Source organism: Molossus molossus, unplaced genomic scaffold, assembly GCF_014108415.1.
Source record: "Molossus molossus isolate mMolMol1 unplaced genomic scaffold, mMolMol1.p scaffold_m16_p_21, whole genome shotgun sequence".
Lineage (NCBI taxonomy): Eukaryota > Metazoa > Chordata > Mammalia > Chiroptera > Molossidae > Molossus > Molossus molossus.
This window is the reverse complement of record NW_023425357.1, coordinates 30,061,237-30,086,414: the sequence shown is the minus strand read 5'-3', so window position 1 is coordinate 30,086,414 and position 25,178 is coordinate 30,061,237. Positions and strand designations below refer to the sequence as shown.

Sequence of the window (25,178 nt, the reverse complement as noted above, 5' to 3'; positions counted from 1 at the left end):
CTCTCTCCCTTCCACTCTGTCTGAACAAAAAATGGAAAACAATGTCCTCTAGTGAAAAGTAAAAAAAAAAAAGTATTGTAGGTCATTATGCAGTAAAGGGTTAACTAAGCAAGTCTGGGTTATCTAAACCCTATACTTTATGAAGAAAGGCTTAACTGTTGCCCAGCTCTTGGAATATTATCTCTGAGCACTTGGAATATCCTGCCTGGTAAGAATGTCTTTCTTTACCTGGAAGCCTTGGGCCAGCCAGATAGTCTATGCGAAGAATGTGGTTTATGCAAGAGGCCTTGGCCCACATGGTATCAGCTTGACTTCTGCTGGGTCTGGAGACTAAGATCAGCTGTATGGGCAACCAGACGTACCTCTGTGACCTCGTCCCAATAAGAACTCTGGCCACCTGCTCTGGTTAGCTTCTAGTTAGCAACACCTCATATGTATTGTCACACATATTGCTAGGAGAGTTAAGCACGGTCTGCATGACACCACTGAGAGGACAACTGGAATCTTGTGTCCGATGTCTCCAGGACCCTGGCCTTTATGCCTTTTTCCATTGTGATTTTAGTCTGTATCATTTCACTGCAGTGAACTATAACCAGGACTTGCAGAGTTTCAACAAGTCCTTCTAGAGAATAATTGAACCTGAGCATGGTCTTTGGGACACCAGACACAGTCATACTATCATTTGAAAACCATAAATAGATTGTCTTTGTCAGAATTAAAACTTGTTGGCTTCTCCAGGCTTTCATTTTTCCATTTGTAAACAGATATTTGGACTAATAGGCCCATGATCCTTTTTATCTCAGGGTCTATACATAAGATATGGGAAGCTTTGATTCAACTACTTCATTTTGTAATAGTATTCATACCACCCTGGCCAGTTTTGCTCAGTGGTTAGGGCGTCGGCCCACGGATCAGAGAGTCCCGGGTCGGTTCCCGCAAAGGGCACATACCTCAGTTGCAGTTTGTTCCCGGCCCCAGTTGGGGTCATGTGGGGGGCAACCACTCGATGTGTCTCTCTCACATCGATGTTTCTTTCTCTCTCTTTCCCCCTCTCTCCCTCCCGCTCTATCTGAGGATAAATGCAAAAATGTCCTCAGGTGAGGATTAAAATAATAATAACTATTATTATTCTTATATTCATACCTATGTCTTTCTGATCTATATGAAATTATCTCTAATTCGTCTATAAAAACAATACATGCAGTACTAAAACTTATTCAGAATCACGATGACTTTTTTTCCTTCTCAATGTGAGATAAATAGGATATTCTTTAGGTGTCTCTCCACAAGGAGGGGATAGAGCAAGGAACTAGCTGGAGTTCTTTCTATTTATTTATTTCCTCACCTGAGGATATGTTTTCCATTGATATATATTTTTTTTCTTTTTAGAGAGAGTGGAAGGGAGGGAGTGAGGAGGAGAGAGAGAGAAAGAGAGAAACATTGATATGAGAGAGACACATCAATCAGTTGCCTCCCGCTTGCACCCCAACCATGGCTAGTGATCGAACCTGCAACCCAGGTACATGCTCCTGACCAAAAATCAAGCCCATGACCCTTCTGTGCATGGGCCGACGCTCTAACCACTGAGCCACACTGGCCAGGGCTGGAGCTCTTTACAGTCCCAAGACCTGGCCAGCAGTAGAGAGGGACTGAAGGGCAGCTAATAACTGGCACTCTGCAGGGGCACCACCTGTTTCACTCACGTGGGCAGCACTGAACAATTGGGTGATGCTGGTACTGCCCACTGCAGCAGGATGCAGGATGCAGAGGCAGTACTTGGTACACTCAGGTGGACAGGACCACAAGATTAGATGATACTGGTAGTAGTTGGGTTTCAAGCATCATCAGTTCTTGCCCCAGTCATTCATTTCTTTCTTACCTATGCCAAGCAGAGAAGGCAGAGATAAATGAGACAGACAGTCCTTATGTGCCCAGAGGATCCTTGGATGAAATCTTTCTAAACCATTGGCCATGTAAGAATCCTTCATTTATTGAGGAGAAAGATGGACTTGTCATGCTCAGTAAAACAACTGGATTTTGCAAGATTCAGGCTGTTTTGTTCCCCGGAGTTAATTTATGTTAAAAATAAAGGAAAGAGGCCCTGGCTGGTGTGGGTCAGTGGTTGAGCACTGTCCCATGCACCAATTTGAAGAAATTGCACAGCTGGTGTGGCTTAGTGGATTGAGCATCATCCCATGCACCAAAAGGTTGCTGGTTGGATTCCCAGTCAGGGCACATGCCCAGGTTGTGGGCTCAATCCCCAGTGTGGGGCATGCAAGGCAGCCGATAGATGTTTTCTCTCATTGATGTTTCTATCTCTTCTTCTCTCTCTCTCAAATATAAATAAAACATATTAAAATGAACAGGAACTTCCGGTCAAGATGGCAGCATAGGTCAACGCGGCATCGAGTCCTCCCACAACCACATCAAAGTTACAACTAAACTACAGAGTAATCATCATTCAAAGCTGCCTGAAATCACGCTGAATGGAAGGCCTACAACTACGGAATTAAAGAAGCAGCCACATCGAGACTGGTAGGAGGGGCGGAGGCGGACGGGCAGGTCCCACACCCACGTGTGGTGGATAAAAATCCCTCGGCTGGGAAGGTCCTTCCTGAGGACTGAGGGGTCCCCGTCCCACACCAGGTGCCCGCTCAGGGTTCCAGTTCCAGGAAGAGAAGTCCCCATAACTTCTGGCTGGAAAAACCAGCGGGAACTGAGGCTCAGGGAGGCTAAGGCAGCTGGAGCCCCAGGCAGCTCTCTTAAAGGGCCCGCGCACGGACTTACTGGACTCTCTCCCTCTAAGCTTGGAGGGAGGCAGCTGGAGGGGCACCAGAGACATACAGGGAAGAACTGAGCTGTTTGAAGTTGGAACAAAGGCTGGAGAGGGGACTTTCTCCTAGACAGACATGCTGTCAGAGGCCTTTGCTGCTTTCGTGAGCCCTTCCCTGGGGCGGCAGACAGACACCATATCTGGGACTCCAGCAACCTGGCTCACACTGTTTGCCCTGCCCTGGGGACTCCCTGAGGCCCCACCCCACCCAACTTTCAGGCCCACCCAAGCTGTTGCCAGTTGCTTAAACATAGGATTGGCCTATCTTGGATCCTGCTTCAGGTTTTCCTAAATTCTTTCAAACAAGCAGCATCTGGTCTCAGATAGCCCCATACCTCCTGTTAAGTAATACATAGAAACCAACACAGAGAGGCAGCCAAAATGAGGAGACAAAGAAACAGGTCCCAAATGAAAGAACAGAACAAAACCCCAGGAAAAGAACTAAGCGAAATGGAGATAAGCAACCTAACAGATGCTGAGTTCAAAATACTGCTTATAAGGATGCTCAATGAACTTAGTGAGAACCTCAGCGAACTTAGTGAGGGCCTTAAGAGCATAAAAAGGACTAGTCAGAAATGAAGGATGCACAAGTCAGAAATGAAGGAGGCACTAACTGAAATAAAGAATAATTTACACTGATTCAATAGTAGAGTAGGTAAAGCCAAGAAGCAAACCATTGATTTGGAATATAAGGAAGACAAAAACAGCCAATCAGAACAGCAAAAAGAAAAAAGAATCCAAAAAATACATCTTGGGGGAGCCAGAAGGAGAAGAGAGAGAACAAGAAACTGAAAACCTATTTGAAACAATAATGGCAGAAAACTTCCCTAACTTGGTGAAGGAAACAGACATACAAGTCCAGGAAGCACAGAGAGTCCCAAATAAGATGAATCCCAAGAGGCCCACACCAAGATACATCATCATCAAAATGCAAATGGTTCAAGACAAAGAGAGAATCTTAAAAGCAGCAAGAGAAAAGCAGTTAGTTACCTACAAGGGAGTTCCCATGAGACTGTCAGCTGATTTCTCAAAAGAAACTTTGCAGGCCAGGAGGGTGTGGCAAGCAATATTCAGAGTGATGAAAAGCAAGAATCTACAACCAAGATTACGCTATCCTGCAAAGCTGTTATTTAGAATCAATGGCCATATAAAGAGTTTCCCAGACAAGAAAAAGTTAAAGGAGTTCATCACCACCAAAACGTTATTATATGAAATGATGAAGGGTCTTTTTGAAGAAAAAGATAAAATATATGAACAAACAAAATGGCAATGAATACATATCTATCGACAATGGAATCTACAAACAAAATGAACAGGCAGAACAGAAACATTCTCATAGATACAGAGAACATTTTGTTGGTTGCCAGATGGGAGGGGGTTTGGGGGAATGGGTGAAAAAGGTGAAGGGATTAAGAAGTACAAATTGGTTGCTAAACTGACAAACCTCTAAGGGAAGGGAGTGGGGGCGGGGGATAAACCAAAGAACTTATATGCATAACAAATGGACACAGACAACAGTGTGGGAAAAGGCAGGAGTGGGGAGGAGGGGGTCAATGGAAAAATGAGGAACATCTGTAATACATTCAACAATAAAGATTAAAAAGAAGGAAAAAAACAAACAAGCAAATAAATAAAAATGTGCAAAATGTATGTTTATGAATAGAATTTGGAACTATGAACACTATTAAGGAAACTGTTAATATTTTAGGTGTGATAATCGCATACAGCGAGTGTGCTTTAAGTGTGATCTGAAGACCCCTGGGTTTTCCAAGACATTTGCAGGGGATCCAAAAAGTCAATATTATTTTAAAAATATAATAAATAATAATAATAATACCTAGACATTATTTTTCTATTTCACTGAATTGACATTAGTTGACACTAGTGGTACAAGAACAATTGGTGGGGGAACCTGCAGGTGCCACAGCAGGATTTCAGACCGTGGCACCAAAGTGACCTAGCAGTCATTGCATTCTGCACTCTCGTGCAATTGCAGGGGGAAAAAATGTTAGTTTCACTTAAGAATGACCTAATGGCCCTGGCCAGTTTGCCTCAGTGGTTAGAGCATCGGCCCATGGACTGGGGAGTCCTGGGTTCGATTCCTGCTAGGGGCATGTACCTCAGTTGCAGCTCATCCCCGGCCCTGGTTGGGGTCGTGTGGATGGCAACCAATCTATCTATGTGTCTGTCATGTCGATGTTTCTCTCTCTCTCCCTCTCGCTCTATCTGAAGATAAATGCAAAATAATATCCTCAAGTGAGAATAAAAAAAAAAAGAATGACCTTAATGGAGCAATAAGAATTATTAATTGTATTAAGTCTCAACCTTTGAATGTATATCTTTTCAACATTCTGTCTGATGAAGTGAAAAGTATGCACAAAGTATTTCTGCCACACACAAAAGCATGATGGTTGACTCCAGGAAAATTGCCCATGCGATTGTTTAAGTCGTAAGCTGAACTAACTGCTTTTCTCATGGAACACTCATTTTATTTGACTGGGTGACAGTCAAAAGAAGGACGAATGTTTGGCAGACATTTTCTCCAAAATGAATGAAGTGACCTGTCACTTCAAGGAAAACAACTGACTGTCTTTGTTGCCCAGTGATAAAATGAGCTTTCAAGTGAACAGTAGAATTTTAGCAAAATCTACTTCCCAATACTTAAAACTTTTCTGTTGAGACCAGTGGTGATATTATTGTGGTCATTTGATACTATGTAGTAAAATGTCTCAGCATGTAAAAGATCTTTATGACTCAGTGAGCCAGTATTTTTCAAATGACCAATGTATGATCCTACAAAGTCAAGCCTAGATAAGTGAGCCATTCAGAGTACAAGAAATACCAATGGATTTTAATATAACAGAGTACAAAAGTTCATTGATGAGGTCACATGTTGTGATATATGAACTGTGGGCCATGGCAATGTCATTTGAGCAAGTAAACAACGTTTAAAATTTTTTCTCAGTATCCGTAAACTAACCCCACGGTTCTTTATGTTCTTTCAAAAATTTGCTCCACTTTAAACAGTCACTATAATTACAGTTAAAATCTCTTGCATCCTGTAGCCATCCAAGCCTGTACTTCATATGGGTCCCAGTGCTTGTTGGGACAGAAGTGGATATTACAACAAGCTTGGAAGGAGATCACACAACCACTGGGATATGTCAGGGAGCTGACTGAGAAGCAAGCACTCTGTGAAACCTTAGTGGAAAGTAAAAAAAAATTAAAAGCCGTATTTAAATAAAAATATGCAATGTGTTTTTCAAAAATATCCTCTCCACTTTTCCTTTATTCCTAAGGGGAAATTAATAGAAAATAATGTGGTTTTGAATTTTGCAAGGTCTTCTGAAACAGTTCACACACACAGTCCTCTGTGTTATTATGCATTAGGCAATAGGAGAATTTATATTGTGTGTGTGGATGGGGGGCGGGGGGAGGATTCTTCCTTCTTTTTGTACATTTCAGTAGTCTTTTCAAAATATATAATTTTTACAAAAATGGGATCAGAATCACATTCTATCTACTCTTGTGTGATCTGCATTTTTTATTTCTGAATATATTAGACCCCTCCCCCATGTAGTTAGTATGCATTATCATTTTCTTTGCTTCCCCAAATTCTATTTACATATCACAAAATTTATTTTACTTATATCTATTGAAAGATCTTTGGATTGTTCCCAGGGTCTTGCAAAAATAAGCTGCAATGTTAGAACATTATGTACATGCATCTTTGTATGAGATTGATGGCTATGATAATTTTAAATTTTGATGCAATGAAGTCTTCAGAAAGATTTTATATATTATAATCCTACCAAGATTGTATAAAAAATACTTTTCCAAATTCCTTCAACCCTGGGTATTATTTTAATGGCTAAACTTACAGGTCAAAATGATGTTACATAGGTTATAATATTTATCTTTTGATTTTTAGTATAGAGAAACATTTTGGATAAATTTTATTGTTCTATGTATTTCCTATTAAATTGACTATTCATAACTTAGCTTATTTTTCTGATTGGGGTTAAATGAACTTTTAAGAGGAGTATAGGAGTGGTGAACACACAATGCAATATACAGATGATGTATTATAGAATTGTACCCCAATTAACTAATGTCACCCAAATAAATTCAATGAAAATGTTAAAAATTTGCCCTGGTCGGTTTGGCTCATCGGTTGGAGTGTCGGCCTGCAGTATGGAGAGACCCAGGTTCTGGTCCGCTGGGGCACATGCCTCGGTTGCAGTTTGTCCCCGGCCCTGGATGGTCATGCGGGTGGCAGCCACTCAATGTGTCCCTTTTGTGTCGATGTTTCTCTCTCTCTCTCTCCCTCCCACTCTATCTGAACAAGGAATGGAAAAGTATCCTTGGGTGAGGATACAAAAAAAAATGTTAGAAATTTTTAGAAAAGTACATTAAAGAACAAGAGAATGCCAAAATGGCAGCAGAGTGAATGGAAGCTACACAGACTGTCTCCCAGGACCAAACTGGAATTACAACTAAAAGAAAGACAGCCCTGGCCGGTTTGGCTCAGCGGTTAGAGCGTCGGCCTGCGGTCCTGAGAGACCCGGGTTCGGTTCCCGCTAAGGGCGCGTACCTCGGTTGCAGTTTGTCCCTGGCCCTGGTCGGTCGTGCGGGTGGCAGCCACTCGATGTGTCCCTTTCACATCGATGTTTCTCTCTCTCTCTCTGTTCCTCTCTCTCCCTCCCACTCTACCTGAACAAAAAATGGAAAAGTGTCCTCGGGTGAGGATAAAAAAAAAAAAAAAGAAAGACAAATCGTCATGAAAAAGAAACAAAAGCAGCTTGCAAGGACCATATAACCAGGGACACTGACTCAATCCTAGCAGGCTCACGGAGGCGCTATAAGTGGGATGGGAGCCCACAGACAGCAGCGGCCTTAGCTGGGAGTGGCACCCTCGGGTTACACTCCCAAGCAGCTCCACAGCGCAGAGCCGGACAGATGCTAAAATAGCCACAACCACTCACCTTGGGCTCCAGCAGAGGGAGGGTGGACTGGACTGGAACTGTGTGGGGACACTCGGGATCTGGAGGACACTCAGAGCTTTTGCTGGGTTGCAGCTACGCAGGGTGGTGGCCATCTTACTCCTTCCCAGGGCTCTGGGGAGTGGCAGCAGCCCCTCCCTCGGAGATTCAACCCCACCCAGGTGGGCCATCAAAATACAAATTGAGGCTCATTAACAACCAGCATCTGCCCCACCCTTGGGAAATCCCCTTGCGCTGAGCACCTGAGGGAGTTTTACATTCAACTGAGAACCCAAGGCTCTTCAAGTAACTGCTACTGATAGCCTCCAGGACAAAAGCTAGAGGATAACTGAACCATCCTGGGCTAGCAACTCTAAACAGGAAAGTAAGACTTGACAGTGGTGTTTTTTTTGTTTTTTGGTGGTACGTGCCCCTAGCAGGAACCGAACCCGGAACTCTGGTCTGCAGGTTGATGCTCAACCGCTGAGCCAAACTGGCCAGGGCGACAGTGGTGTTTAACGTGGGTCCTCCCTGCCTCATCCAAACCCAGGAGAGGGAGCCACAAACAGCAGAACACCAACACCCACAGGGAAAATTTGGCAGACTCCAAAGCCCACTGTGACAGCCAAAATGGTGAAACACAGAAACAAAAGCCAAATGAAAGAAGAAGAGACCTCTACCGAAGATGAGATAAATGTGGAGCAGTTAAGCAAGTTAACAGAGCTAGAATTCAGAGCCATGATCTTGAGGAATCTCAACAGCATGAGTAAGGACATCAACACCATGAGTAGAGACATAGAAATGTTGAAAATCAATCAATTGGAAATTAAAACCCACCAAGAAGAAATCAAGAATAATGTATCAGAAATAAAGAACACATCGGAAGGTCTAAACAGCAGAGTAGAGGAAGCTGAGGACCGGATCAGTGAATTAGAAGACAGGGTAAAAAAGATCAACCAATCAGAAAACCAAAAGTAAAAAACGATTAAAAAACAGGAAGATAGCTTAAGAGAACTGTGGGACAACTGAAAACATAATAATATTCGCATACGAGTCCCCGAAGAAGAAGAAAATGAGCAAGGGTTACAGAATATATTTGAAGAAATAGTGACAGAAAACTTCCTTGATTGGGTGAAGGAAGAAGGCATTCAAGTTCAAGAAGCACAGAGAGCCCCAAGTAAGAAGAACCCAAACAGGCCCTCACCAAGACACATAGTAAATAAAATGCCAAAAATTAAAGACAAAGAGAGAATCCTAAAGGCAGCAAGAGATAAGCAATAGGTTGCCTACAAAGGAACCCCCATAAGGCTCTCAGCTGACTTCTCAAAAGAAACACTATAGGCCAGAAGACAATGGTATGAAGTAATCAAGGTCATGAAAAACAAGGATCTGAATCCAAGCCTACGCTACCCAGCAAGGCTATCATTCAAAATAGAAGATCAAATAAACAGCTTCCCAGACAAAAAAGGCTAAGGGAATACATTAGCACCAAACAAGCATTGCAAGAAATGTTTAAAGAACTGCTGTAATTAGTAGAAGAAATAGGAAAAATATATATATAACCAAACTAAATAAAAATGGCAATAAATAAGTACATATCAATAACCACCTTAAATGTAAATGGACTGAATGTACCCATAAAGAGACACAGAGTGGCTAATTGAATAAGAAAGCATGACTCATCTATATGTTGTTTACAAGAGACCCACCTCACAACAAAAGACTCAGATAGGTTAAAAGTGAAGGGATGGAAAAAAATCTTCCAAGCAAACAGAAAGGAAAAAAAAGCTGGGGTAGCAATACTCATATCTGATTAAATAGATTACAAAATGAAGGCCATAACTAGAGACAAAGAAGACCACTACATAATATTGAAAGGATCTATCCAACAGGAAGATATAACCTTGATAAACATATATGCACCAAATATAGGAGCACCAAAATATATTAAAAATCTTTTGGAGGACTTCAAAGAAGAAATTGACAGCAATACAATTATAGGAGGGGACTTCAACACCCTGCTGACACCACTGGATAGATCCTCTAGACAAAAAATTAGCAAGGAAACACAGACTCTAAATGAAGCACTAGACCAAATGAATTTAATAGATATCTACAGAGAATTATACCCCAAAACTACAGAATTCGCATTTTTCTCAGATGCACATGGAACATTCTCACAGATAGACCACATGATAAGACACAAACTAAATCTCTACAAGTTCAAGAAGATTGGAATCATATCAAGTATCTTCTCAGATCACAATGGCATGAAACTAGAAATCAACTGCAACAAGAACATGCAAAGACATTTGAACACATGGAGGCTAAATAGCATGTTATTAAACAATGAATGGCTTACCAAAGAGATCAAGGAAGAAATTAAAAACTTCCTGGAAACCAATGAAAATGAACATACAACGACACAAAATCTATGGGATGCAGCAAAAGCAGTTCGGAGAGGGAAGTTCATAGCACTACAGGCCTACCTCAAGAAACAAGAAAAATTTCTAATTGAATTTCTAACTTCACAACTTAAAGAATTAGAAAGCAAACAAAAAGAAAACCCCAGAGCAAGTAGAAGGAAGGAAATAGTAAAGATCAGAGCAGAAATAAATGACATAAAGACAAAAAAGAAAAAAGAAAAATCAAAGGATCAGTGAAACAAAGAGCTGGTTTTTTGAAAAGATAAACAAATTGATGGACCCTTAGCTAGAGTCACCAATAAACAGAGAGAACCTGAATACACAAAATCAGAAATGAAAGAGGATAAGTAACAACTGACACCACAGAAATACAAAAGATCATTAACAACCACTATGAACAATTATATGGCAACAAATTTGACAATCTAAGTGAAATGGACACATTTCTAGAAACACAGAGTCTCCCAAAACTGGACTGGGAAGAGATAGAGTACTAGAAAAGACCAATAACAACTTTGGAAATTGAAGAGGTAATCAAGACTCTCCCAGCAAACAAAAGCCCAGGTCCGGATGGCTTCACGGGGGAGTTTTACCTAACATTCAAAAAAGAACTAACACCCATTCTCCTCAAACTATTTCAAAAAATTCAAGAAGAAGAAAGACTTCCAAATTTGTTCTATGAGGCCAGCATAATTCTAATTTCAAAACCAGAAAAAGACACTGCAAAGAAAGAAAACTACAGACCAATATCCCTGATGAACATAGATGCCAAAATCCTGAACAAAATACTAGCAAATCAAATCCAGTAATACATCAAAGAAATTATTCACCATGACCAGGTGGGATTCATCCCAGGGATGCAAGGCTGGTACAATATTCGCAAATCAATAAATATGATACACCACATTTAAAAAAATGAAGAATAAAAACCACATGTTCATATCAATAGATGCTGAAAAAGCATTCGACAAAATCCAGCATCCATTTTTTATAAAAATGCTCAGCAATCTGGGAATAGAGGGATCATATCTAGACATAATAAAGGCCATATATGAAAGACCTACAGCCAACATCATACTCAATGGGCAGAAGCTAAAAGCATTTCCCTTAAGAACAGGAAAAAAGCCCTGGCCGGTTTGGCTCAGCGGTTAGAGCATCCGCCAGCGGTCCGGAGAGACCCGGGTTCGGTTCCCGCTAAGGGCATGTACCTCGGTTGCAGTTTGTCCCCGGCCCTGCTTGGTCGTGCGGGTGGCAGCCACTCGATGTGTCCCTTTCACATCGATGGTTCCCTCTCTCTCTCTCTTCCTTTCTCTCCCTCCCACTCTGTCTGTGCAAAAAAATGGAAAAATGGCCTCGGGTGAGGATAAAAATATATATATATATTTATATAAAAAGAACAGGAAAAAAGACAGAGACGCCCACTTTCACCACTCTTATTTAACATAGTACTGGAAGTCTTAGCCACAGCAATCAGACATGAAGTAAAAATTAAAGGAATCTAAAGGAATTAAAAATTAAAGGAATCTAAATTGGAAAGGAGGATGTGAAACTGTCATTATCTGCAGATGACATGATATTATACATGGAAAACCCTAAAGACTCCATCAAAAATCTTCTAGACTTAATAAATGAATTTAGCAAAGTAGCAGGATACAAAATTAATGTCAAGAAATCGACAGCATTCTTTTGTTTGTTTGTTTGTTTATAATGCAAAAACAGGTTTATTTGTACACACACTAATGAAGGAAAGCCATCTTCTGTCAAATGGAGACAATTAAGATTCTTAAGTAGCTGATTTTGGGACCTACTACAATGGAAGACTTGCTTTGTTGCCTTCAGGCGTCTGTCTCTTTACCTGACACTTCAGCACAGGCTTTTTTTTTTTTTTTTTTTTTTTTTTTTTTTTTTTTTTTAATCCTCAACCGAGGACATTTTTCCATTTTTTGTACAGATAGAGTGGGAGGGAGAGAGAGGAAGGGAGAGAGAGCGAGAAACATCGACGTGAAGGGACACATCGAGTGGCTGCCACCCGCACGACCAACCAGGGCCGGGGACAAACTGCAACCGAGGTACGTGCCCTTAGCGGGAACCGAACCCAGGTCTCTCCGGACCACAGGCTGACGCTCTAACCGCTGAGCCAAACTGGCCAGGGCAGCACAGGCTTTTTAAAAGGGTCTTCCTCCTGGGCCTGCTTTTCTAATCTCTTACGATATGCAAGCTCTTGTTTCAGGTAGTTTTGTTCCTCTTCTGTTTATCCAGGTACTTTCCCATGAAGTGTAAGAGATCTGTTTCCTCGTTGGCAGAAGCCATGGTCTTCAGATTTTGCAGGAGGCTGGTTAACTTGTTCTCCAACTCCAGAGCAGACTCTAGAGCTTGTATTCCAGTTCCCCAGTTATCTATGTCAGGCCTCTTTATTACCAGAAGGCAGATTTTACTCTCCCGTTTTCTTAGATATCTTAGGAATTGCTTTGCATGTTCCCTCTTCACCTCAGCTTGGTCTTCAAAGAATGCGGCAAAAAGAGGTGCTTCCGTGTCTTGGTTGTAATAACAGGCCATAGATAAATAAGCATCACTGATGTGCAGCTCATAAGATGCCATGTGATTAATAGCAACCCTACAGTCTTCAGAGAGGAGGTTGTGCCTCAGGGATGTCATCTCAGCGTCAGAGAAAACCAGGCAGAAACAGTGCTACCCTCGAAGGCATTCTTATACACCAATGATGAACTCACAGAAAGAGAAACTGAAAAAACAATCCCATTTACCATCGCGGCAAAAAATTAAGATATCTTGGAATAAACTTACCCAAGGAAGTAAAGGACCTATTTGCCGAAAATTACAGGACATTGAAAAAATAAATAGCGGAATATATAAAAAAGTGGAAGCACATACCTTGTTCATGGATTGGAAGAATTAACATCATTAAAATGTCCATATTACCCAAAGCAATCTATAGATTCAATGCAATCCCCATCAAAATACCAATGACATATTTCACAGAACTAGAACAAATACTTCAAAAGTTCATATGGAACCAAAAAACACCCCGAATAGCCACAGCAATCTCGAAAAAGAAGGACAAAGTAGGTGGGATCACAATACCAGATATCAGGTTATACTACAAAGCCACTGTAATCAAAACAGACTGGTACTGGCACAAGAACAGGCATATAGACCAGTGAACAGAACAGAATAGAGAACCCAGAAATGGACCCAAGACACTCAATTAATATTTGACAAAGGAGGCAAGAGCATACAATGGAGTAAAGACAGCCTCTTTAATAAACGGTGTTCGGAAAATTGGACAGTTACATGCAAAAAAATGAAATGAGACCATCAACTTACACCATACACAAGAATAAACTCAAAATGCATAAAATACTTAAATGTGACTCATGAATCCATAAAAATCCTAGAAGAAAATGTAGGCAACAAAATTTCAGACATCATACACAGCAGAATTTTCACTGATACATTACCTAAGGCAACAGAAACAAAGGAGAAAATGAACACATGGGACTATGTCAAACTCAAAAGCTTCTGCACAGCAAAAGAAACAACCATCAAAATGGAAAGGCAACCCACTGTATGGGAGAGCATCATTGCCAATGATACATCAGATAAGGGGTTAATTTCCAAAATATATAGAGGACTCATACAACTCAACAAAAGGAAGACAAAGGACCCAATTAAACAATGGACAGAGAAGCCTAATAGACACCTCTCCAAACAGGACATACAAATGGCCAAGAGACATATGAAGAAATGCTCAACATCATTAATCATCAGAGAGATGAAAATTAAAACACCTACGAGGTATCACCTCACACCTGTCAGAATGGCCCCCATCAACAAATCATCAAACAACGAGTGTTGGCAAGGGTGTGGAGAAAAGGGGACTCTAGTACACTGATGCTGGGAATGCAGACTGGTGCAGCCACTATGGAAAACAATATGGTGTTACTTCTGAAAATTAAAAATTGAACTTCCATTTGACCCAGTGATCCCACTTCTAGGAATATACCCTAAGAAGCCTGAAACACCATCAGAAAGAATATATGTACCCCCATGTTCATAGCAGCACTATTTACAATAGCTAAGATCTGGAAACAGCCCAAGTGTCCATCAGTTGACAAATGGATAAAAAAGCAGTGGTACATATACACAATGGAGTACTATGCAGCTGTAAGAAAGAAAGATCTCTTTTCCTTTGAGACAACAGGGAGGAACCTGGAAAATATTATCCTCAGTGAAACAAACCAAGCAGAGAAAGACAAATACCACATGTTCTCACTTATTTGTGGAATATAATGAACATAACAGTCTGAGGAATTTGGTAGACCCAGAGACGTGGAAGTAGGGTACAGACTGACAAACCTCAGAGAGGGGGGAGGAAAGAGATAAACCACAGAACTTATATGCATGTATATATAACCGATGGACACAGACAACAAAGCCAGGTATGGGGTAGGGGGGGATGGGGAGGAGGGTGTCAATGGGGAAAAAAAGGAGACACATCTGTAACAAAAATAAATTAATAAAAAATTAATTTAAAAAATTTAAAAATGTCCTGAGTATTCCGTTTTCCTTTCTGATGAAGTATGGAATTACTTCATCAAACAAACAAAAAATCAAAACAGCAAACAACAAATAACAAAAATACCTTGCTGAGACTTTTTACAAATTTAGAGTTATGCAACCATCACTTCAATTTAGCTTTAAAAAAAAAAATTCTAGTGAAAGATACATAACATGAAATTTACCATTTTAACTTTTTAAGTGTGCAATTCAGTGGCATTAAATGCATTAACAATGTTGTATAATCATATTTTTCACCATTATCTTTTTTTTTTCTTTATTGATTTTAGAGAAAGAGGAAGGGACAGGGAGAGATAGAAACATACATAGGCCCTGGCCAGTTTGGCTCAGCGGTTAGAGCATCAGCCTGCTCTAACCCGGGTTCGGTTCCTGCTAAGGGCATGTACCTCGGTTGCAGTTTGTCACCGGCCCTGGTTGGTTGTGCAGGTGGCAGCCACTCGATGTGTCTCTTTCGCATCGATGTTTCTCTCTCTCTCTCTCTTCCTCTCTCTCCCTCCCACTCTATCTGAATAAAAAAAATGGAAAAATGTCCTCGAGTAAGGATTTAAAAAAAAAAGTTGCTACTTCATATACTCTCTTTAAAGGTACTTGTAAAACTTCTGCAACCTTGTTCACAGCAGAGATGAGCAGCTATCCATTCTGTCTTCGGGATAAATCCAGGACTAGAAGTACAGTTGCTGCTTTCTGCCCTTCTGGATAGTCCTCCCGCCCCACCCTGTATTGATTTTAGAGAGAGAAAGTGAGGGAGAGATCTATGAGAGATGAACAAAAACATCAACTGGCCGCCTCCTGGGGATCGGGACCACAACCCGGGCACGTGCCCTGACTGGAAATCGAACCGGCGACCTCTTGGTGCATGGGTCGATGCTCAACCACTGAGTCACACCAGCAGGACCTAGATAGTTTTTTACAATTGCCTCTATCCTCTTGTATTTTTCTGGTGTGACATCAAATGGAGCATCAGAGTTATTCTCAGGAGTATTGCTGTGCACAAATAAGGCTCCTCCAGCTCTATTTTGCACAGCTGTCTTAAATGCGAATTTCTTTTTTTTTTTTATCCTCACTCAAGGACATTTTTTCCATTTTTTGTTCAGATAGAGTGGGAGGGAGAGCGAGGAAGAGAGAGAGAGAAACATCGATGTGAAGGGAACATATCGAGTGCTTGCCACACCCACACGACCCAACCAGGGTTAGGGACAAACTGCAACCAAGGTACGTGCCCTTAGCAGGAACCGAACCTGGGTCTCTCTGGACCGCAGGTTGAAGCTCTAACTGCTGAACCAAACCGGCCAGGTCTTATGCGAATTTCTTATATGTTGTCCCCACCGGGCAGTGAGGCCAGCCTCTTAGACTAGAAAACTGCATAGAAGAGTAAAAGTACATTTTTGAGACTATATATTGTTTTAATTAAAAGCTAGTTGCTACCACTACACACCTATTAGAATGGCCAAAATCCACAACACTGACAGCACCAAATGCTGACAAGGATGTGAAGCACAGGAACACACTCATTCTTTGCTGGTGGGAAGGCAAAATGATACAAACACTTTGGAAGACAGTTTGGAAGTTTGTTTGTTTTACAAAACTAAACATATTCTTACTATATAACCTAACAATTGTGATCCTCATTTACTCAAACGAGTTACTTATCTTAGTCCACAGAAAACCCTGCATGTGGATGTTTATAGCAGCTTTATTCATAATTGTTAAGACTTGAAAGTAACCAAGATGTCCAGTAAGTGAGTGGATAAACTGTTGTACATCCAGTTTACTACATGCATGTCATTACATCCAGACAATGGGATATTTTTCAGTGCTAAGAAGAAATGCGCTATCAAGCCCTGAAAAAGACATGGAGACGCCTTAAATGCATATTATTAAGTAAAGAAATCAATCTGAAAAGACTACATACTGTATGATTCCAACTATTTAACATTCTGAAAAAGGCAAAAACTGTGAAGAAAATAAAAAAATCAGTGGTTGCCAGGGGCTCATGGAATAGATGGAGCACAGGATTTTTAAGGCAGTGAAACTATCCTGTATGATACTATATAGTGATGGATACATGCATGTCATTACATATTTGTCAAAACCCATAGACTGTACAACACCAAGAGTGAACCCTAATATAGGCTATGGACTTTGGGTGATGTGTCAGTATACACTGGATTGTAACAAACGTTCCACTCTGGTAGGGTATGCTGATAGTGGAGGAGGCTGTACATGTGTGGGGGAAGGTCATATATGGGAACTCTGTACTGTTTGCCTCAAATATTTAAAACTGCTCTAAACAAACAAACAAAAGCTAGTTGCAGCACATAATTTCTTTATGGCCAATGTTATTATTTTTATTTTATTTTATTTATTTATTTTAATCCTCAGCAGGGGACATTTTTGCATTTATCCCCAGATAGAGTGGGAGGGAGAGAGGGAGGAAGAGAGAGAGAGAAACATCGATGTGAGAGAGACACATCGAGTGGCTGCTACCCACATGATCCCAGCCAGGGCCAGGGACAAACTGCAACCGAGGCAGGTGCCCTTAGCGGGAACCGAACCCGGGACTCTCTGGTCTGCGGGCCAATGCTCTTAACCACTGAGCCAAACCGGCCAGGGCTGGCCAATTTTATTTTAAAGATGTGAATTTAACAGTTATTGAAAGTGAGATTATGAGTATTTGTTTTTTTTTGTTTGTTTCTTTTCTTTATTGATTTTTAGAGAGAGAGGAAGTTAGAGGAAGACAAAGATAGAAACATTGATGGGAAAGAACATGACTGGCCTCCTCCTGCATGTCCCCCACTGAGGATTGTGGGGACTGGCCCCACAACCTGGGCATGTGCCCTGACCAGGGATGGAACCAGCAACCTCTTGGTGCATGGGTGGATGCTCAACCACCGAGCCACACTGGCTGCGCTGTTTTTTCTCTTTTACTTTATACATAGATTCTATTTCAAATACAGATATCATAGATTACCTCTGCAATCTTTACTTCTATTGGGAGGAGATAGTGATTGTAACTCATAATCCTATCTCGAGGAAATGAACAGTCCAAATCAAGGGATTATTTTGGTCAGCGCTCATCCAAACCGCTAAACCAAGCGAAGACTTTCTTGAGAGTCCCTACAGCACGGCCCCACAGGCTTATGGGAAATGTAGTCTCCAAGATTGATGGACCACTCCTCGGAGGACCCTGGGACAGCGAGCAGCCCCAGTATCTGCGCATGTGCCAGGCTGTGAGCGCACCGGTATCCGCCCTTCCCCCACCTCTAGCCGCGAGTGGGTGACAGGGCCCCGGGTTTCCGCTTGTCTTCGCCGCCTCACGCCGTGACCCGGTTTGGCACTGAGCCACGAGTGGACACTGTGCCCCTCTAGGTATGAGGGAGGCTGCCAGGCATCTCCGCGGGACCTGGGAGCCAAGGGGAAGGAGATGAGGGATGGATTCGTGCTGGAGCGGGGTGGGAGCCCAAACTTCGGCGACTCGCTGGAGGCGGTGACCCTTGGGGCGGCGTCGGAGGGGGCGCCGGGCGCTCTCCTCGGCGTGGGGTTGGCGGGGCTCGCTGGGCCGGACGTGCGGGGGCGGGGACGGCGGAGGGGCAGGGCGGCTTCGAGGCTCGCCTTCCTCCCTTTGTCCGGAGAAGTGCCTTCGACCGACGGAGAAGGTCTGGGGCCCCCGAGGGAGTCCGGAAGTCTGGCGGGACGCGCGCGTGACTAGGCCGGGCGAGCCCCCGGCGAGGCAGGGGGCGGGGCCGGACACACCTGGCCGCGCTCTTGTTCCGCGTGCTGCGTCCCTGCCGCGTGGGCTGGAGGGAGAATTGAACGCCCCGGCAAGTTTCCTGATGCACGCGACGTGCGGAATGAATAACTCTGACCTGTTTGCAAGAGCCTTTCAGTTAAAGTTCTCCTAATCCCCACACCTACTCGAGCTTCGCTAGTATCTCAGATTCAACAGGAGGAAAAACGGACGCTCAGAAGGGTGAAGTGATTTGCCCAGGTCACTCAGCCAGCTGAATGGCAAATCTCTTTTCTTTCTTTCTTTCTTTCTTTTTTTTTTTTTTTTTTTTTTTTAGAGAGAGCGGTAGAAACATCATGAGAGAGAGGAACAGCCATCTGCTGCCCCCTGCACGCCCCCTCCTGGGGACTGAGCCTGCAACTCGGACCTGTGTCGTGACCCAGAATCAAACCAAGGCCTCTCAGTCCCTGGGACAACACTCAATCCGCTGAGCAACACCGCTCCTGGCTTCATTTGCCTTTTAACATTGATCATTGGTAGTTTTTGCCATGCAGATGTTTTTAATTTCTTCTTAGTTGAATTTACTGCTCTTTTATGGCAGCCAACCTTCACTTTGATATTATACAAGTTTTCTGATGATTCCCACTGGTACTTTAGAATTGTATTATTATTATTTTTTTTATCCTCACCTGACATTGTTCCATTTTTTGTTCATTTGTTCAGATAGAGTGGGAGGGAGAGAGAGAAACATCAATGTGAAAGGGACACATCGAATGGCTGCCACTCGCACGACCCAAACAGGGCCAGGGACAAACTGCAACCAAGGTACATGCCTTTAGAGGAAACCAAACCCGGGTCTCGCCGTACCACAGGCCGATGCTCTAATTGCTGAGCCAAACCGGCCAGGGCTGGAATCATATGTTTTTTTTAAAGTTTACTGATACTTTTATTGTTATCCTAGTAATGATTACATTAAAGAAGGGGTGTGTGTACACCTTTATGATGTTGGGTCTTACCGTAGGCCTTCCCACTTGTTCAAGTCCTCTTTTGCCGACACCCCTCCCCAAGCAGTATTAAAAATTTTTTTAAAATTATTTTTGTTAGATTTTTTCTCCTTTTTCGCCCTTCGACACCCTCCTCCTTATCCTGTCGCCAGCTCACAGCATTGTTGTCTATGTCCATTGGTTATGCATATATGCATATAAGTTCTTTGGTTTATCTCCCCCCCCACCCCACCTCACCTCCCTCTTCTGAGGTTTGTCAGTCTGAATCCTCCTCCTTTCTGTGTCTGGGTCTGTTTTTGTTCATCAGCTTATTTTGTTCATTATATTCCACAAATAAGTGAGATCATGTGGTTTTGACTTTCTCTGATTGGCTTATTTTGCTTAGCATAGTACCCCATGTCGGCTCTCAAAGATAAGAGATCTTTCTTAGAGCTGCACAGTACTCCATTGTGTATATGTACCACAGCTTTTTTTATCCACTCATCTACTGAGGGACACTTGGGCTGTTCCAGATCTTAGCAATTGTAAATAGTGCTGCTATGATCATAGGGGTACATATATTCATATTCTTTCTGATTGGTGTTTCAGGCTTCTTAGGATGTATTCCTAGAAGTGGGGTCACTGGGTCAAATGGCAGTTCAATTTTTAATTTTTTGAAGAAACATTGTTTTCCATTGCATTTCCACCAGCAGTGTACTAGAGTACCCTTTTCTCCACACCGCTGTCAGCACTTGTAGTTTGATGATTTATTGATGGCAGCCGTTCTGGCAGGTGTGAGGTGATACCTCATAGTCATTTTAATTTGCAATCTCTCTGATGATTAGTGATGTTGAGCATTTTTTCATATGTCTCGTGGCCATTTATTTATTTATTTATACTCACCTGAGGACATTTTTTTTGTGTTTATCTTCAGATAGAGCAGGAGGGAATGAGGGAGGAAGAGAGAGAAACATCGATGTGAGAGAGACATATCGAGTGGTTGCCACTCACATGATCCCAACCTGGGCCAGGGACAAACTGCAACCTAGGTACGTGCCTCCTGGCCATTTTTATGTCCTGTTTGGAGAGGTGTCTATTTAGGTCCTCTGCCCATTTTTTTAATTGGGTCTTTGTCTTCCTTTTGTTGAGTGGTATGAGTACTCTATATATTTTGGAAATAAACCCCTTATCTGATGTATTGTTGGCAATTATGCTCTCCCATATAGTGGGTTCCTTTTCCATTTTGATGCTGCTTTTGCTGTGCAGAAGCTTTTTAGTTTAATGTAGTCCCATGTAGTGTTTCCTTTGTTTCTCTTGCCCAAACAGTATTTTGTAATCATCATAAAATAACTGCATTTTCCTTAAGTTTATTTTTATGTAATATTTTATAGCTATCGAAGATGGAATTTTTCCATTGTTTTATCTTTTTTCTCTTGTATTTGATATTTACCACTTTTTAATTTGTATACTTTAGATTTATCCATTTTTCCTTAATTAGTGCAGCTAATGGTTATCTGTTTTGTCAATGTAAGAAACAGTCAAACCTCTAGAGAATTTTTGTGAGTTTATTTGAGCCAAACTGTCAACAATTGCCAGGAAGCAAAATCTCAACAGATTGAGAAAATGCTCTAGAGAATGGCAGTTTTGCATCTTATTTTATACATTACAATCAAAAGAGAAGACGTAACTGGGCTACATGAAATCCATTGGTGATAGATTAGGGAAGTGAGAGAAAGCAAAGCAGAATAACCTATGGGATTGCATAAAAAGTAAAATGATAGACACATCTTTTACATAGATGGGTACAGGGTAGTTAACAGTCAACAATGAACATGATAACAATTACAGATGATTTGTGGTCTCTTGATTTTTTTGTAAGACTGCCATATGGCCCCTTTTTGTCCAGTTTATTGTTAAAGAATAACTTTTTAAAAATATTTTTTCTTTATCAATTTTAGAGAGAGAGGAAGGGAAAGGGAGAGAGATAGAAACATCGATGAGAGAACATCAGTTGGCCTATTCCTGCATGTCCCTCACTGGGGACTGGGCCCACATCCTGGCATTTGTCCTGACCAGGAGTCAAACCTCTTAGTGCATGGGTCAGCGCTCAACCAACGAGCCACACTGGATGGGCATTTAGTTGTAATTTTTGCTGTCTTTTTTTTTTTTTTTAATCTTTACTCAAGGACATTTTTGCATTTATATTCAGATAGAGCAAGAGGGAGAGAGGGAGAAAGAGAGAGAGAGAAACATCAATGTGAGAGAGATACATCAACTGTTGCCACCCACACGACCACAACTGGGGCCGGGGACAAACTGCAACTGAGGTATGTGTCCTTAGCAGGAACTGAACCTGGGACACTCTGGTCCATGGGCCAATGCTCTAACTGCTAAGCCAAACCAGCCAGGGCTAGTATTGCTTTTTTATCCAATTTGATAACCTCTGTTATTTAATTGGTGTGTTTATACCAGTTGTTGATGTAGCAGGATCAAAATCTACCATCTTGCTAGTTTTTTTCTACTTGTCCCATCTGGTCTTTGTTCCTATTTCCCTCTTTTTCTGAATACTTTTGGATTTTATGAGTACTTTTTTATGATTCCATTTTTTTCTCACATTGGTTTATCATTTGTACCTCTTTAAAAATTTTTTCTGTGGTTGCCTTAGAGTTTACAGTAAACATCTTGAATTAATCACAGTGGACCTTTAAATAATATTATGCTGTGTTATGTAAGATCCTTAAAACAGTATACCCCCAATTTCATTACTTTACTTTTTGTGCTATTATTTACCTTTATTTTTAACCATTCTGAAGATCTTTATTTCTTTGTGTAGATCCATGTTTCTGTCTGATATATTTCTTCTGTCTGAAGAACTTACTTAAATATTTCTTGTAGTACAGATCTGTGGTTATGAATTCTGTTTTTGTTTATTTAAAAAGGTATATATTTATTTATTTGAAAGATATATTTGCTGGGTATAGAATTCTGGTTGATAGTTTTGTGTGTGTGTGTGTGTGTGTGTGTGTTTTGTTTGTTTGTTTTTGTTAAATCTCACCTGACAATATTTTTCCATTGATATTTAGATAGAGTGGAAGGGAGGGAGGGAAAAGGAGAGAGAGAAAGAAACATCGATGTAAGAAAGACATATCAACTGGTTGCCTCCCGCATGGCCCCAACTGGGGCTGAGGATTGAATCTGCAACCCAGGTGCATTCCCTTGACTAGGAATCAAACCTGTGACCTTTTGGTGGTCCGATGCTCTAATGGCTGAGCCAAACCGGCCAGGGCTTTTTTTTTCTTTTTCTTTTTATAAAGCTAGCACAATGAGTTACATCGGGAAGAACGGGATGTTAATTTGTCTGATACAGTATATTAAATAGGTGACTTCCTTAATGTATCCACCAGACTTTAAATATGTCAGTACATTGTCTACTGACTTGTATATTTCTCTGAGAATGGCTGTGATTCTTTCTTCCTGTGTATATAATATGTCTGTTTTTCCTCTGGCTACTTTTATTTTATTTTATTATTATTATTATTTTTTTATTTTTTAATATATTTTTTAATCCTCACTCGAGGATATTTTTTTGATATTTTGTTCAGATAGAGTGGGAGGGAGAGAGAGAGAGAGAGAGAGAGAGAGACGTCGACGTGAAAGGGACACACTGAGTGGTTGCCACCCACATGACCCAACCAGGGCGGGGGACAAACTGCAACCGAGGTACGCGCCCATAGCAGGAACCGAACTCGGGTCTCCGGACCGCAAGCCGACGCTTTAACTACTGAGCCAAACTGGCCAGGGCTATTATTATTTTTGTAATGTAAATATTTTTTCTTTATTTATTTTAGAGAGAAAGGAAGGAAGAGGAAGAGAGAGAGAAACATTGGTGAGAGAGAACCTCGATTGGCCGCCTCCTGCACACACCCGCTACTGGAGATTGGGCCGACAACCTGGGCATGTGCCCTAACTAGGAATCGAACTGGCAACCTCTTAGTACATGGGCCGACATTCAACCATTGAGCCACATCAGCCGAGCCTCTGGCTACTTTTAAGACTTTCTCTTTAACTTGGGTTTTCAGTGGTCTACGGTGTGTTCCCGTGTGTCTTTGTTATGTTTTGTTTTTTCAGGTTAAGCCTGTTTGGATAAATTGTCTGAGCTTCTTGGCTCTGTGCTTTGATATTATTCACTATTTTTGGAAAATTCTTGACCGTTATGTCTTTAAAAACTTTTATCCCATTCTTTCTTCTCTTTTTGGGATTCCAGTGGCATGTTTGTTAGGTCATTTGATATTGTGCCACAGCTCTTGGATACTCTGTCCTTTTTTTTTTTTTTCTTCCACTTTCCTTTGTATTTTAGTTTGGGTAATTTTTCTTTTTTTTTTTTTTATCTATCTTCAGATTTCTTGAAAATTTCCTCAGTTCTGTTGAGTTTAATAATGAGCTTGTTGCCTGGCCACTGTGGCTCAGTGGTTGAGCATTGACCCATGCACCAAGAGGTCGCCAGTTTGATTCCCAGTCAGGGCACATGTCCAGGTTGTGGGCCCAATCTCCAGTCAATCGATGTTCTCTCTCATTGATGTTTCTGTCTTTCTCCTTCTCCCTTACTCTCTCTAAAATTTAATAAATATATTGGGGGAGCCCAGCTGGTGTGGCTCAGTGGTTGAGCATTGACCCATGCACCAAGAGGTTCAGTTCCCGGTCAGGGTACATGCCCAGGTTGTGGGCCCAATCCCCAGTGGGAGACATGCAGGAGGCGGCCAATTGATGTTCTCTCTCATTGATGTTTCTATCTTTCTCTCCTTCTTCTTTTCCTTCTGCTTCTCTCTCTCTAAAAGAAATCAATAAAACATTAAAAAATAATAATGAGCTTGTTGAAGGTATTCTTTCAATTTAGTTACTGTGTTTCTCTTTCTTAGCATTTCCATCTGTTTTTTTCTTGCAGTTTCCATCTCTTCTGAAATTCCCTATTTATTCATGTTGTCCACCATTCCCATTAAAGCCTTTAATACATGAATTACAGTTACTTTAAATTTCCTGTCTATTTTTATTAGTTGAGGCTTCTGTTAATTACTTTTTCTCTTGATAGTGGGTGGTCCTACTCATGCCTTTTTGGGTGTCTCATAATGTTTTTTTGTTTTTAAATATGTTTTTATTAATTTTAGAGAGAGGAAGGAAGAGGGAGAGAGAGAGAGAGAGAGAGAAACATCGGTGAGAGAAATGAGAGAAACATCGTTCAGCTGCCTCCTACACACCCCGCACTGGGGATTGAGCCACAACCTGGGCATGTGCCCTGATGGGGAATCAAACTGGCGACCTCCTGGTTCATGGGTTGACTAACCCTCACCCACTGAGCCATACCAGCTGGGCTTGGGTATCTCATAATGTTTGATTGAAGGTGAGTTCTGCCAGTATGATCCTTTCTGTCTCTTTTGAAGAGGCAAAGGGACTATTCACAGGAGGTGGTGTTTTACCAGGTGATATGCAGGGATTTCTGGGAGTTCAGAGGCATCAGATCTTTCATAACAATACCTTCCTTTTTGCTTTATTTCAGGTCTGCCTTCATATCTGTGCCTTTACCCAAAAGTTGCAGAAAATGAACAAACCCCAGGTGAGTTGTTTATTCCCAATTTT

General features: G+C 41.5%; 1 protein-coding gene and 1 pseudogene across 1 annotated transcript in view; one reads left to right on the top strand and one right to left on the bottom strand.

Moving 5' to 3' along the window:
* Positions 1-461: 461 nt before the first annotated feature.
* Positions 462-12,896, bottom strand: LOC118639570 (annotated as a pseudogene).
* A 5,157-nt stretch (positions 12,897-18,053) lies between these two features.
* The window catches only part of ZFP1 (ZFP1 zinc finger protein), a 40,499-nt gene continuing 33,374 nt past the window's right edge, over positions 18,054-25,178 (top strand). Inside the window, exons 1-2 of the mRNA XM_036274853.1 lie at positions 18,054-18,206; positions 25,099-25,155. Coding sequence (XP_036130746.1) covers positions 25,141-25,155 — 15 coding nt within the window. The 5' untranslated portion in view covers positions 18,054-18,206; positions 25,099-25,140. The remainder of the gene's footprint in view (positions 18,207-25,098; positions 25,156-25,178) is intronic.